At 48.2% G+C, this 15557-nt stretch overlaps 1 protein-coding gene across 4 annotated transcripts in view; it reads right to left on the reverse strand.

Annotated features, from left to right (window-relative positions):
• Positions 1 to 15557, reverse strand: part of FERMT2 (FERM domain containing kindlin 2) — a 55102-nt gene that overhangs the window by 6543 nt on the left and 33002 nt on the right. For 2 of the 4 annotated variants that reach the window (XM_063159642.1, XM_063159641.1), the window contains exons 4-13: positions 14313 to 14447; positions 10729 to 10761; positions 10069 to 10294; positions 9820 to 9922; positions 9265 to 9372; positions 7522 to 7656; positions 5950 to 5999; positions 3643 to 3767; positions 2212 to 2318; positions 578 to 799 (exon numbers count right to left, since the gene is read on the reverse strand). In XM_063159642.1, coding sequence (XP_063015712.1) covers positions 578 to 799; positions 2212 to 2318; positions 3643 to 3767; positions 5950 to 5999; positions 7522 to 7656; positions 9265 to 9372; positions 9820 to 9922; positions 10069 to 10294; positions 10729 to 10761; positions 14313 to 14447 — 1244 coding nt within the window. The remainder of the gene's footprint in view (positions 1 to 577; positions 800 to 2211; positions 2319 to 3642; positions 3768 to 5949; positions 6000 to 7521; positions 7657 to 9264; positions 9373 to 9819; positions 9923 to 10068; positions 10295 to 10728; positions 10762 to 14312; positions 14448 to 15557) is intronic. The other 2 variants (XM_063159644.1, XM_063159643.1) reach the window with 1 other exon arrangement.

Here is a 15557-nt window from a genome sequence, read left to right on the forward strand (position 1 = left end):
CCTGTCAGGCAGGGATGGGATGGAGCGTGGATGGAGTTCAAGCACGAGTCACAGCAACTCAAAACCGAAGCAATGTTCCAAGGACTGGCATTTGGAAGCAGTGGAAAAGCAAAGAGAGAAATATGCAAACCGTGTTACAGCCAAGTGTGGATAAAGCACTGCAGGCAACTGCAACTCCGCTGATCCCGGGGATTTCTCCATGGATTCTGTGCAGGGGAAGGGGTTTTAACCCCAGCACCGGGCAGAGATGGGGCAGCTGGAGCCAAACCAGTATCAGCAGGGGCCAAACCATTCCCAGAATGTGTTTAAAATAAGCATCAACCAATTTCAGATGCATTTCCAACTGAAGGTTCCCCGCCGTGCCCGTGCACTTCACACAGCAAGTGGCACAATCCCGGTGCTGGGTGCCATCCCCAGGTGCTGGATCCAAACCAAACCCTTCAGTCCCACCTCCTTTTAGTAACCACGTGCATCCCAGTGAGTGAGGACATCCAAAACATCCAAACCACGCCGTGTTAAACACCAGCCACCGCCGGCACGCGCGTCCAGCCCAGGCAAGGCCACCAGCAGCACCCACCTGCTTGTTCTTGTACTTCTTCAGGTAGCGAGGAGACACCAGGCACTCGGGGTTGATGTCAGTGTTGATCTGCTCTGGGATGAGCTGCGGGTCTGGGTTCAAATGCTGCATTTTCAGGAAGGACAGGATGTTCTGCACTTCCATGCCGTAGGAGCTGTCGGCCATGGTCTTGCCCTTGGAGGCCAGGCGGCAGGCGGCCATCCAGCTGGCGTACTGCGTCTCCTGCCCCCCAAAACAGGGACACGTGTCTGTCACAGCCATGGGGGGACCACCACACCCCTCAAAAAACACCCCATGGAGCCCTCATTCCCCTCCCAGCCTCAGGAGACTGCAGCATGCACAAAGACAGGCAGGAACCCAACCAACGTGTGGCCAGAAACAACATGACAAAGCTAAAGTTGATTTTCTGCTCCAGGAGTGTTTGGACAGCGCTGCCAGGGATGTCCAGGGTGGGATTGTTGGAGGTCTGGACTCTGATCTTTGTGGTTCCTTCCCCCTCAGGACATTCTGTAATTCCTGATGGAGCCTGAAGGGGAGGGGGAAGCTGCCAGTTCAGAGGTGGGCTCATGGCCTCACTGTCCTCTCCAGGTCTCTGCACAAACTCAAGGCCACTCTGGCTGGGGAAGCTCGAGGGGAAGCTCAGGAGCTCACTCTGAGCTCAGCAGATCTTTCTGTTTGGGATATGTGGAGAAATGACTGGGATGCTGCTTGGGATTACAAGCAGATGAAGGGAACATCAGCTGTGCTTCTCAGAATGTGTCTTCCCCAGCTGGCTCTGACACCAAACTCTGGCAGGGCACCTGAGAGCTCTGAAAATCCCTATTTTGGGTCGGTTTTTGTTTAGGGTTAGGGTTATGGTTAGGCCCTTGGAGGCCAGGCGGCAGGTGGCCATCCAGCTGGCATACTGTGTCTCATGCCCCCAAAACAGGGACACGTGTCTGTCACGGCCATGGGGGGACCACCACACCCCTCAAAAAACACCCCATGGAGCCCTCATTCCCCTCCCAGCCTCAGGAGACTGCAGCATGCACAAAGACAGGCAGGAACCCAACCAACGTGTGGCCAAAAACCACACGACACAGTCAAAGCTGATTTTCTGCTCTGAACTTCTAGGAAAAGCAGATAACCCCTGACAAGGGGAGAAAAAGGATGCATCTGACTCCATCTTATCAGAAGGCTAATTAATTACTTGATTATACTATTTTATTCCATATTATATTACATTACATCTAAACTGAATCTGCACAAATCACCCAACTCAAACTCAGCTCAACTGCCCAGAATCTCGTGAGTGTCTGCTGACCCACAGCCTGCACATGCCCTTGGCCCTGATAGGCCAAGGAAACAAAACACCATCACTCTGGGTAAACAATCTCCACACAGCATTCTGCTTTGGCACAACACAGGCACAGCAAATGAGATAAGAATTGTTTTAATCATTCTTTTCTCTGCTTCTCTCAGGTTCAGAGAATGTGAATCCCACATGAACTCACAGGTGATGTGGAGCACATTTGGAATGCTGAGATCAGGCAGGTGGGAGCATTTTCTATTTGTTTTTTAAAGAACAGCCCCTGAGCAGGGGTGGGATGGTGGGAGAAGGCTGAAGAGGGGGCCAGTCCAAGAGATGAACTTACGTTGTCACAGCGCAGCCAAATCTCGTTCATCCCCTCTGCCACTGGAATCAGGAGTTTGATGTTGAATTTCTGACCAGAGATGTTCACATCAGGGGTAACTTCACATCCTGCAATGAGGGGTTTAGCAGGGGTGTGAGGAATGATGATTTAAAAAGTGGCAAAGAAAGTGAAAATAGGAAAAGAAAGAGCAAAGCTCCCTGACCAGTGGCATCTCAGTGCTGCCAAAGGTTTGTCCCACACCTCTGATGGGATGAACACTCCACACAGCACAGAAAAAACCTGTCAGATGTTCCTTTTTACCAGTGTCAGGAAAATGGGGGGAAAAGCAAGACCTGATCTGAAAGCAATGAAGCAAAAGCAAACCCACAGAACTCCTGGATCCTGCCTGGAATCAGAAATGAATCCAGTGGCTGGCAAGCACCCCAAAATCTTCAGTAAAGGACAGGAAAAGGTGACTGGACAGGTGTTGGCTCTCACCCTGAATCCCCTCTATGTTATTGATGAGTGATGGGATGCCATGAAGTGTTTCAGGCCAGGCTGGGGGGGCTTGGACCATCCCAGTTTAGTGCAAGGTGTCCCTGCCTGTGGGAGCCAGGTGGAACTGGATGGGCTTTAAAACCCCTTCCAAGCCAAACCATTGAGGGATTCCACGATCTGGCTGTGAGCATCCTGCTCCTGGTGCCTGGAGAGGATTCCAAGGGGCTGTGTAAACACAGGGGCGATGAACCGACCCCGCCACGGGCACCGCGCCAAGGCCGCCTCGCAGATTTCTGAAATTGCTGTCACAGCAGATCTGTCAAAAGCTCCCAGAAAGGTCCTGGGGGCCAGGCCTTGCTCCCACAGCAGCCTGAGGTCACCTGGCATCCCCCCTGCTCCTGCATCCATGGGGAGAACACACGAGCTCACTGCAGCTCCATGGCTGCTGGAGCAGGAATGTTTCACTTGACACAAGGACAGGCAGCCACCACAGGAATTTCAGCTCTGGAGTGAGCTGCTCCCAGCCAGCAGCAGGGAGAGGAGGAGAAATAAAGGCAGCAGAGGAAGAAAATGGTCTGTTCTTCCCAGTTTCTGCTGTGGGAGTCAGTGCAGTCCTTTGGAGAGCTGACAAAAAGGAGAAGGGCAGGTGGAAGGCTGGAACAAGGTTTGGAAGGTCCCCTCCAACCCAAACCATTCCATGGTTCTCCAAGCTCCCTTCTCAAGGTATTGGGGGGCTGGTGGTGCTTCCCTGTGGGATCACACATAATCACACTCAGAACTCCAAGTCTGTGCCACGATATCAAACCCAGCCTAGTCATTCCTTTACACACCTTTACCCAACCCCAGGATGGAATTCTGAGGCGATAAAGCAGTGGGAAAACAAGATGCAGGAGGAGCAGCCTATTCCTGGAATAAAAAGCAGCTTCTCTCAGCCCAGCCTTGTGCTTCTCTTACCTCTCAGGTTCATCTGGTGAGCAGGAGTCCCGTTGGATTCCTCTTTGCTTTTGTAGCAGGAGATGGAGGTATCTTTGAAGGTGCACCAGTAGGGCTTGTAGCCTTTCAACGTCAGCTTCTTGGGCCTGCAGGACACGTGGGGGGACATCTCACTTGGCCTGAGCTCCTAAAACAAGCTGGAAACCTCAGTGTTTGCTCAGAATTTCAGCCCTGGCAAGCTGCTGTCAGCAGCCTGGGTTATTCCCACTCCTGCCTGGGGGCTCAGCCTTTCCTGCACTGCTGGCTCAAGGAGTTGAGCTCCAATTCCAAGCTTGGACTCTTCAATCCCAGGGAGATAATTTGGGGCAAGGTGGGGGGAGCTGGAGGGCTGTGCTACAAAAACAGAGGAGTCCATGAAGCACTGCAAACTCTGCCTCTCCAGACACCACATGAAACTGGAAGCACTCTGCTCAGGCTCTGGGGGAAGCAGCACTTCCAAGGACGTGTCAGTCACGCACACGCCTGAGTGCACTCCTTGTTTTCTTTTTAAACACTCCACAGCACAAAAGGTTCCCTTCTTTTCTCCACAAAGCATGGATTTTGCTTGACTCTGCAGGAGAACTGGTGGCCCTGCAATGTGAAGCACCCTGAACTCATCTCAGCACAAGCTCAGAGCCTTTACAGAGCCCCAGGTATCAGAATATTTTAACCTTCCCTGATTTCTAAATTTTATTCTAAGGCTGGATCTGCAGCCTCTTATGCATTTCTTGTGTTTTCATCTCAGAAAATGCTGCTGAGAGTATTTTAGATGGGATATTAAGAAGAAATATTTCTCTGTGAGGGTGGGCAGGCCCTGGCACAGGGTGCCCAGAGCAGCTGTGGCTGCCCCTGGATTCCTGGCAGTGTTTAAAGCCAGGCTGGACAGGGCTCGGAGCAGCCTGGGACAGTGGAAGGTGTCCCTGCCATCTCAGAGTTGGAACAGGATGGTCTTTAAAGTCCATCCCAACCCCAAACACTCTGGGATTCTGTGATTTTAGCTGGCAAGGGCAGTGACCTGGCTGGCAGGGGAGAGAGAACCATTCCAAATCTCCACAGCCACACCAGGCACATGCTGGGACACATTTAAGAATAAATATGTGGAGTTAAATGTATGGAATACAAGGGACCTGCACTGCTTCCCCAGTTCTCCTCCCCAGCTGAAGTGTGACACATCCAGAGCTGGGACAGCTCCAAACATTGCACCACTCACACTGCATTTCTGGCACTAAGACACCACCTGAGCCCCATTTTTAGGAGCAAACAGAATTCTGTGTTCAATCTGACAGCCTCAAACCCCAACCCCAGGGTTCAGGGCTTGCACTGAGTGAGGAACCAGCAGCTTCTGGCTGCTCCATCCCCTGGTGCTCCAATTTGCAGGCAATTAGCTCCCGGAGTGGTGCCTAATTTGATTGGCAAATCAGCAGATCAAGGGGCAGAACAAGTTTTTTGTTTGTTTGTTTGTTCAAGGGAGGGAAAAAACACCCACTGAGGGGCTGGGCACAGCCTTGAATCTTCATCCCAATTAAAGGCAGACCACAAGCCCAGACAGAGGCAGAGACCTCATTAATTCACCTCTGGAGAGGGAGAAGGGGTTTTCAGAGCAGAGTGTGCCAGGTTCTGGCTCCAGAACCAAACAATTCATAAAATAAAGGTTTGTTCCAGAGCTGCTTCACTGTCTGCAGCTTTTTCCCCCCACCAGCACTATCCTGCAGCTCTGCTGTGAAATCCCATCAGTGTTTCCAGCTTCCAGAACTTTCACTGCAGCAGGCAATAAATTGCAAAAGATGGTGGTGGCTGCTAAAAATGTTCCTCCAAGGGCAGACGCTGCTGCTCCTGATTTCCATGAACCACCAACCAAGTCAAAGCAAGCTAAAAAAAAACCCCCTAAATCCTGAGCAAGCTGGGAGAGGGGCAGAGTCAGCTTAACCTGCTCCTTTTGGCATGGAGAGACTGGAATCCTGGCTGGATGGAATTCCTCCAGCTTCCTGCAGACCAGGAAGAGTCTTTGAGGGAGGTTTTTAGGTTTCCCTCCTCATTTTAGGATGGTTTGTTCTCTCCTGGGCATTAAATGTTTTAAAGAAACATCCAAGCACACACTGCTGGCTATAGGATGCACCAGAGCAGGAAAACACCTTGAATTTTGTATTTAAGAACTAATTAACTTAAGTATTGAATATTTTGAATATCATAAGGCAAGGAGATAAAAATAAAAGGAAATTAAGAGGCAAGACCATTAATTATTCACAGGCATTACCAGTTCCACAAGCAGCTCTTCCCATCAGCACTTACTTGAAGACTTTAATGTAGTCAGCGAGCTCAGGGATGGAAGTGATGTCACCCTGGAAATCAAAGATTATCCCAATCACTGGGAGCAGTGGGATCACAGGGAAGGGATGTGGTGCAGGGGAGGGAACCAGGAGCACCATCAGGGCTTAGGGGCTGGGAAACTGCTCTGAGAAAGCCCAAACCACTTCCCAGCAGTGAAAAATGCAAGGCCCAGCTCTGCTGTTTTGAAAGCAGAGGACAAGGATTGATTTTCCTTTGAGGAATTCCTGCTGCTGCTGGAGCCAATTCCCAGCCTGGAGTCACCATTGCACAGCGAATTTTCTCCTCCCTTCACTTATTCCTGATGCTCCAAACAAAAAGAGAAGAGGCACCTCTGCAGAGAACTAACTGGGATTTCTAAGCCTTGAAATATTTTTTTTTCCTCCCCCAAAATGTTGAAAATATTGAGTTTAAAACTCCCTTTTTTGCATCAGGGTGGCAATTGCAATTCCCAGGGAAAGGGAAAGAAAGGGAGGATTGCTCCAGGAGCTTCCAGTAGCAGGACAGTTTACTTTCAGTCTGCAATGAGAAACTGTTTACAGATACCACAGGGGAAAAAAATGCAGAATCTAAACAAACAATCCAGTAATTGCCCATTATCCGTATTCAATTACTCGAATGCATCTGGAAATGGCTCCTGCTCCAAAGCCCTACGGAAAGGGATGGGATTTTTTGGATGAATCATTGTCCTCTTCACTCCTGTCTGGCAGGGACTGTTCCTCACTGATGTGTTTCAAATCTGGTTTTGCAAAAGGAATTAGAAAACATGTCTTGGTGATAAAAATTTGTTGTTATTTCTGGTTCATACTGCAAAGCTCTGCTGTTGTTAATGCCAATAAAGCATCTAAGGATGGACGTAGCTTCAAAAAGACCCGTCATAAACACTTAAAAAATTATATGAAGTGTAAAAGTGGAAAATTTCAGATTTTAGGGTTGGAAAGAGATGGTTTAAATGTGCAAAATGCCTGGAAAAACTGTGCTGGGCCAAAGCTGACAAGACTGAGCCCTTTTAATGCACTTTAATTTTCAGGCTTTATATTTTTAAAGGTGGAAAACCAGTGCTAAAACGACATATCAAGAAAAAAAACCCCAAATGCTCTGAAATACAGACCTAGGCTAAAATCCAGTCTAATAAAAATAGGGTTTCATAAGCCTAAATTAGTTCTGAAAATCCAGCAGCTGCTTTAGGTGCTGTAAAACGTGAATTAGAAACAGTGGAAGAGGAACCTCAACGTGGAAAACTCAGTTATTTGGGAAAGTCAGTGGTGAGGATAAAAAAACCAACTTAATTTCCATTTAGTTTTCCATTATTTCATCAGGAGGGAGGCTTGGTGCAGGGGGGGATCTGCAAAATCCTGGTTCCTCCAAGACTTTTGCAGATGCTGCCCAGGGTTCCCTCATTCCAGAACTATCCCTTGGTATCTAAAATCCCTGTGTTTTAAAGAAAATATTACTGGGGTGTGGGCAACTTTCTCATCAGAATTAAAAGAAAAATAGGAAATAAATGAGGCTGGATGCCTGGAAAATCGCCCTTACCAGGATTGTTGACGTCTTGCCACCTTCCAAGGTGATTTCCAGGTCTGAGAGCGCGGCGTCCACCTCGTCCACGTCCTTGTCACTGTGGTTCAGGTGGTTTTCGGAGGACATGATGGATAGCTTGTTGATGTGGTACTGCAAGGCAAGGCCAGGGTCACCCCTGGGTGCTCCTGTGACCCCAGGATCCCACGGGACCATGGTGACATAGCCACCATGCTTGGGAAGCAGAGTGGGACACCAGGAGCAGAGGCCAGCAAATGCTGGGGGGGTTTGCTGGGTCAGGAGGGACCATCCTGGATGGTTCCCCTCCAAGGAGACTCCAGACACATCCTGAGGGAGATCTCTGGACCCCACAGGCCAGAGCTGCTCTCTCCACCAGGCTGAGGTTGGAAGGGACCTCTGGAGGTCACCTGGTGCCACTCCCTGCTCCAGCAGGGCCACCTGGAGCTGCTGGCCAGGACCAAACCCACCTGGCTTTGGAGGAACTCCAGGGATGGACAATCCACAGCCTCCCTGGGCAAACTGTGCCAGTGCTCAGTCACTCTCCTGGTATGAAGATGCTTCCTGATGTGCAGAGGAACCCTCCTATGTTCCAGGCTGTGTCCATGGCCTCTGCTCCTGCCACTGGGCACCTCTGTCCACCCCCCTTCCTGCCTCCCACCAGCTGTTTATGGATATTTGTAAGATTCCCCATCCCTGGCAGTGTCCAAGGCCAAGCTGGATGGGGCTGGAACAACCTGGGATAGTGGAAGTGTCCCTGCCCAAGGCAGGAGGTGGAACAAGATGACCTTTAAAGCCCATTCCAACCCAAACCGCTGTAGGATTCTTTGTCTTTGCATCTGTTTTCACCCCAGAAAACCAAAACATCCATAAAACCTCACAGGAAGAACCGTGCCCAACCCATGCTGGAGCACTTGGATGTAAATACTATATTTCTGCTTTTCTCTCTTTTTTTCCTGGGAGGGGCCCTTGGAGCAGGCAGCCCTGCTCCTGAGGGGGACATTTCTGCTTCCTACAGCTCCAAGGTGTGCCAGACCACACGGAACAAAGGCCTGCCATCCCTCTCATGAACTCAAGAGCAGGTGGAGCATTTATGCCAAATCACACAGAGCATTTCATAAACCAGATAAATAAGTAGTTCTGGGAAAGCCACAGATTATCCCCAGCTGGTTTGGGGGCAGAGAGCCAGAAAGGCACAGTTCAGTGACCTCGTGTTCGTATGGGATGGGTTAAGAAGGACAAAACTAGAAGTTAAGATAGATATAAACATGTTCGGTAAAAGCAGGTCAAGTTCTTTTTCATGAGGGATAATCAGTGGCAAGTATTTAAATTATCTCATAAACTCAAGTGAGGATCTGGAGATGGGAAATAACCCAACTCCTACCAGCATGAGAAGGCCAAGCTCCCATCAGAGACAAGGTGAGGCTTAAAATATGAATTTAAACGGAAGAAGGGATGGTTTAGATGGGATGCTGGATAGGAATTCTTGGCTGTGAGGGTGGTGAGACCCAGGCACAGGTTGCTCAGAGAAGTTGTGGCTGTCCCATCACTGGAAGTGTCCAAGACCAGATTGGAGCACCCTGGGATAGTGGAAGGGAGCTGGAACTGGATGAGCTTTGTGGTCCCTTCCAACCCAAACCACTTTGGGATTCCATAATTTCATTTATCAGATTAATGAGCAGAGAAGTCTGAGAACAAAACCAAGCCTAACCCAATCCAGGGGCCTCTGGGGCCGTGTCTCACCTGCAGTGCTGCAAACATCATCATCTCCTCCTCCGTGCACTCGATCTCCTCCAGCAGGATGGCCCACTTGGACTGCTCGTACAGCTGGTTGATCCTGATCGCGTCGTACTGCGGCACAGAAACGCGGAATGCTCGGAAAACCAGGAGCCCAGCCCGACACAAACCACCCCATCCACTGGAAGCTGTCCCTCCCCATGGCAGGGGGGTGGAATGAGATGATCTTTAAGGCCAATTACAACCCAAACTATTCTGGAATTCTATGATCTCTCATCTCATGTCAACACAGTGATCTGAGACTGAAAATCCTCTGCCACTGGCAAGAAGAACTTTAAGAACTCTTTAGAAGGCTTTAAGAACTCTTGAAGCACCTCTAGCAACACCCAAATCCCCTGGTATAATGGAGCACAAATCCTGGGTTTGATGCCTGCACAACCAATTTTCAGACTTCCACGGTCTCTGGGAGATTTACCAACACAATAGCACGTTAGAGATCAGGCACCCTTCGCTCCAAAGGATGGAAAATTCAAAATGGGAGCGGAACAAGGAGCTCTGTACCTTTGGATTCAGGTCAAAAAAGCTGTAGTACTTGAACCGGAGTAGCAAAGCCTCGTTTTCCTTCACCTCCTGCTCCATGAGGGATCGGGACGAGTCCAGCCACCTGTGGATTGCCAACACGGGATAACGCACACGGGATAACGCACGCGGGATAACGCTCCGGCTGAGTCACCACGACGGTCTCGAGAACACCATTAAAAAACCATCCAAAAAACCAAAAACCCCCAAATCCTCATCTCCTGCACTCACCCTTGGTTGATTTTGGCCTTATCGAGCAGCGTCTGGGGCTTGTACATTTTGGCTAAGGACTCCGGGGAGGTGACGGGCTGGCTCACGGCCAGGATTCCCGGGTTGCCCTCGGACAGGGCGCTGTCACCGAACCAGGCGGACGTGGGGGACAGGGGGCTGCCGTCGTGGGCGTCGTAGGTCGGCGTCATCGTTTTGCTATAGAGTCCTGGGCTTGAATAGATATTTCCTACCAGCGAGGGGAATAAAAGCCGGGAATTAGCCTCGGGCCAAGCCCTGCCTGCTCCCGGCCACGCCGGCTCCACGCAAACCCGGAGCCGGCGCATGGAAAACTTTCCCTTCTCATCTTTTCTCAACGGGAAAACGCCGCGCTGCTTGCTCTCCCTGTCCCTCTCCTCTCTCTTGGCTCTTCTCCAAGAGCAAAACTGATGGAAAACTTCCAGCCCAAAGGATGGGAAAAGACTCAGGTCTCCCACACCGGGAAGCTCCTGCCCCCTGTGTTTCTGTGGCATCTGGGACGTGAGTGGCCCCCGACTTACCGGTATTACCTGTTGCTTAAAGATTTTGGAAGTCAAAAGTTTTAGAGGAGCAGGAAAATAAACTAAGGGTGCAGCCAAAGAGACCAGAGGCAGAGGGCAAAAGTCCTATTGAGGTGGAGCTCACCTTTGACGGGGCCGATGTAAAGAATATCGGTGCCTATAGAGAGGGAAAGAAAGGAGGGAAGTGAGAAGGAGAGAGAAAGTCACCCGGAGAGCAGGAGAAGGACAGAAGCCAAAAATGGGCATTTTTGGAAGAGGGCAGAACAGCACAGGTGAGGTTGCACCACCCTAACGGAGCGTTTGCAGCAGCGCTGGTGGCAGCAAAGCAACTGAAGTGATGTCCCCAGGACAGCTGGGCATGGAAATGTGGCATTCCCGGATGGAAAAGCTCGCTGAGGTGGCCACACAAGTTCAGGATTAATGTGCTGAGTGGTGCAATGTGGTGCCAGACTGATCCCAAAGCAAATGTTACTCCCAGGCCTTTTGAAGCTTCACAGCTCGTACCGACTCAAAGCAAGACATAAAAACACCCAAACATTTTAAAATTATTAATTTGAAGAGAAAAAAACCCCAAATCCAGCTTGGTATCTCATAGCTTAAAATAGCTGAGAGCTTAACAGAGAGGTTGTGGCTGCCCCATCCCTGGAAGTGTTCCAGGAGAGTTTGGATGGGGCTTGGACAACCTGGAAGGTGTCCCTGCCCTTGCAGGGGGTGCAATGAGAAGTGCTTCAAGTCCCTTTTTAAGTCCCTTCCATCCCAAACCATCCAATCAAACAGCCCCTCTTCACCTCACAGGGACACTGAATTTTTATATAAAATCCAGATTTTCAAAATAAGGGAGGATCAACCACCATCTCCTAATGCCAGGAATTCCCCTGTGTGCACACATCAGGCCAGGAGCTCACACAGCATCACCTGCTGGGCCCAAATCTGCCCACCAGAACCAGCAGGTCCAACACCACACTGGATTTTTGGGAAAGGGCTGTGTCCTTCCTAAATCATGAGCCTGCAATTCAGTGCACCCAAGCTCTCCCTCCCAGAGCTCTGCTGAGGTTGTTGAAGATGGTGACAGAGTTGAAATGTCACAAACAAAACCTTTTGTGCCACCTCCTGCTGCTGCCCTGAGCCACCACCTTGGCTCCAGCTCCTTGCTCCAAACCATTCCCACACCCTCATGGCCAAGGAATGACAGAAAACTGAGCTGAACTGGAAAAGTCCAAGACCAAACCAATGGAAAAACCTTTCTGAACCCTCAATTTTCACAACAGGCATCTCAAGGACCAGGAAGAATGGTGGGAATCAGCAGCACCAATGTCACTGACAGCCAAAATCATGGCTAGGAAACTCCACAAATAATTACAAACCTGATTCTAAACTGCCTGCCAGCGTGGAAAATGTAAGTGAAAAGCACCAAACAAGAATGCTTTTAATGCTCCTGCTCGTTTTGCTGGCATCCCAGTCTGGATGAATCATTTGGGGACCTGTAAGCACCATGGGGACCTGTCACCAAGACAGAGCCAGCAAACCAGGCAGGAACAAAAAAGCAGCAGGGATGGTCAAAGGATTGAAAAATCCACCTTCATTGCAAGGAAAAGGCCAGGGATGATTTCCAGGTTTTTAGACAAGGTACTTGCACTTTGGGAGCTGGGACTCCAGGATCCTGAGGATCCCTTCCAACTTGAGCTATCCTGTGATTCTGTGATTACAAAAGCAGCAGGGAGGTGCTCTCCCCATGGATTGTTACAGCACTGGAGCAGAGAACTCCAACAAAAACCAGCCATAAACCCCCATAAACCACTTCCCAAAAGAGCTCTTCCCTCCTCTCCATCCACCCTCACTGCCTCAGCCTTCACATGGCTCAAGCACACAAGGCTCAGCATCAACTGGAACAACAAGAGAAAATCCCACTTTTTGCCCCAAATTTTGGGGAAGTTTTTTCCATGAATATCCCCCACACTCCTGACTGAGTGTCTGCTCCATCAGAGCAAAGCTTCCCCTGCACTTTTCTCCTCATCTCTTTCTCCAAACACCTAAAACATCTCAGAAGAAGCTTCCCTTTAAAAATGTGCCCCAGGCAGGCAGTGTCATGGAAAGTTCCAACAGAAATAGCTCCAAATTTGGCTAATTTATATAAACAAGTGACTACAGGTCTTCTAATGGAAAGTGTTGGGCAACACATCCTGTGGGTGTATTGACAACTCTGCTCACTGGGATTTAAATGGTTTCACTGCCAGGTTTGGGGTACTCAGTGACAGAACACTGCCAAGACATTGAAATCAGCACCTCCTGAATTATTAATTATTTTTCCAGAAGCTTTCAGCACACAAACTGATGTTGGAACAACACTAGCAATGATTTATTCAGATGAAACCCACGGCTTTTATCAAATGGCACCTGAACAGGCAGGAATTCAACCTGCTGTGAGTGATTTCATTCACAAGGAGAGCAAAACCAGCCAAGTGACTCACTGGAAGAGCCATAAATAATTAAAATAAAGCCCAGCTTCTGCATACATTTCCCCCAAAGAAGGCCAAGTCTTTCCTATTAATCTAACAGAGATGCTCTCTGTGAACACTGCCTGTTGGAAAGGCTTAGAATGGACTTTCAAGATGAAAATGCCAAATGGAAATGAAAATTGACTGGAGCCTTGCCCAAATTCTCTGAGCCAGGAGTGGAAGAGGACAAGGCCAGAAGTATTTTTAATTTTAAGAGAGGAGAAAGAGTGGGATCAGAGCAGAAGGAGGATTATTTTTCCTTGTTCCAAACCCGTGGTGCACATCAGCCCACACAGCCAAAACCTTCCTTTCTGCAAGCCCTGTGCCACCACTGGCATTAACCACACTTCATGACCTTCCCTGCAGCTGATTTAACATCAATTAACACAACTTTACAATTCCAAGGTAGTTTTTTTAATTAAAGCTGCCCTGCTGCCCTTGGATTGCTGGATTTAAACCCGAGAGCTTTAGCAGCCAGACACGTCTCTCCTGCTCACCACCGTGGCTTTCTCCACAAATCCATTTGGGATAAAGTGCTCCCACTTGGCCAAAATCATGGTTTAAACTCCTGCCATTTGCCTTCAGACACTAGAATTCCAGCAGCCATGGAAAAAAGCTGAAAAACCCCTCTGCTTGCAAACACCTGCATCAATTTGCTGCCTGTGGCAACTCCATCAGGGATGTCACTCCAGCAGAAATTCCCTTCCCAATCCTGCTCTGGATCTGGAATCCACACTGGCCAACCAGCCCCCAGCAATAAAAGGATTTTTTTAGCATCACAATCCACAGCTACACAGTTCATGTAAAGCAACACTAAATCAATTAATAAAATCCTGCCCTTGCTGGGCTGTGAATATGGAGCACAACGGTGGCACAGCCTAAACCACGCCAGGAATGTAGACATTAGCAACGATTTTCCATTTAACTCCTTTCTTAACAGGCTAAGAAAAGCTCTCAGCAACACCATCCGAGTGCTCAAGTGGCCACACTTGGGCTCTGGGCTGCTCTGTGAAGCCTGGGGGTTGCTCTGCTCCCAGAAATGCGTGCCAGCTCCAGCCCCAGACATGCATCCGTGCCAGTGAGTGCTGCAGCCTGCCAGGACCTGTGCCATGGACCTGGGGTCTGCTTCTTGCACAGACCCTCAGAAATTCCATCAGCCCCACGTTGCTGTGCCAGTTTTTAACCCTGATCCCATTTTATTTTGCCAGCTCACCCGACCCTGGCGTGATCAGAGGCCCCTCCAGCTCGAAGGTGTCGTCTTCACATTGATCGTCCAATTTCTTCTTTTTCTTCTTTGATGGATCTCTGGGTTTCCTCAAAAGGGAGAGCTCTTCTGGATGCCTGATGTCTGGAGGGGAAAATGGACAGCTTTTATAATGGCAGGATGGGAAAAAAGGAGGAAAAAGGGGAAAAAGGTAGGAAAAGGGAGAAAAAAGGGAGAAAAAAAGGGAAAAAAAAGAGAAAAATGCAGAAGAGAAAGAGAAGAGAAGAGAAGAGAAGAGAAGAGAAGAGAAGAGAAGAGAAGAGAAGAGAAGAGAAGAGAAGAGAAGAGAAGAGAAGAGAAGAGAAGAGAAGAGAAGAGAAGAGAAGAGAAGAGAAGAGAAGAGAAGAGAAGAGAAGAGAAGAGAAGAGAAGAGAAGAGAAGAGGAAAAAAAAGAGAAAAAAAGAGAAAAAAAAGAGAAAAAAAAGAGAAAAAAAAGAGAAAAAAAAAGAGAAAAAAAGAGAAAAAAAAAGAGAAAAAAAAGAGAAAAAAAAGAGGAAAAAAAGAGGAAAAAAAGAGGAAAAAAAAAAGAGGAAAAAAAAAAGAGGAAAAAAGAGAAAAAAAAGAGAAAAAAAAAAGAGAAAAAAAAAAGAGAAAAAAAAAAAAAAAAAAAAAAAGAGAAATAAAAAGAGAGAAAAAAAAAAAAAAAAAAAGAAAAAGGGGAAAAAGAAGAATATCTTTCCATTAGGAACAACATCCAGCAGTGCCCAGTATCTCCCCAGGATGAATTTCCTGCTCTGTAATGGTTAAAATCAAGCTGAGATAATTTTCCCTGCAAGCCTGTTGGAAAAAAGTACTGTCCTTGGCTGGAAAGGTAACATAACATTAGGATAAAATGTGGAATTTCCCAGGTGTAGTCACTCATATGTAAATGTGAGCACTGTGACAGAGCCTAGTAACACCTTCATACATTAAATATAAATAATAAAAAATAATAACCCCCCACATTAACAAAATAAAATTAGAAATAATATATAGTATTATAATAGTACACAATAATATAGAAATAATATAAAGAAATAGAAATAAAAATTATAGAAATAGAAAAAAGAAATAGAAATCAGCACACAAATTCCTACTTAGCCATGTAGGTAACAGGCCAGACCCTCTCACTTCCACAGGAGCAATCCAAGAATTAAGCCATTTATTTACACATCAGACTGGAAAGTCTAAAGCCTGTAATTTACCCACTTTTTA

Source organism: Melospiza melodia, chromosome 6, assembly GCF_035770615.1.
Source record: "Melospiza melodia melodia isolate bMelMel2 chromosome 6, bMelMel2.pri, whole genome shotgun sequence".
NCBI classification, from domain to species: Eukaryota; Metazoa; Chordata; class Aves; order Passeriformes; family Passerellidae; genus Melospiza; species Melospiza melodia.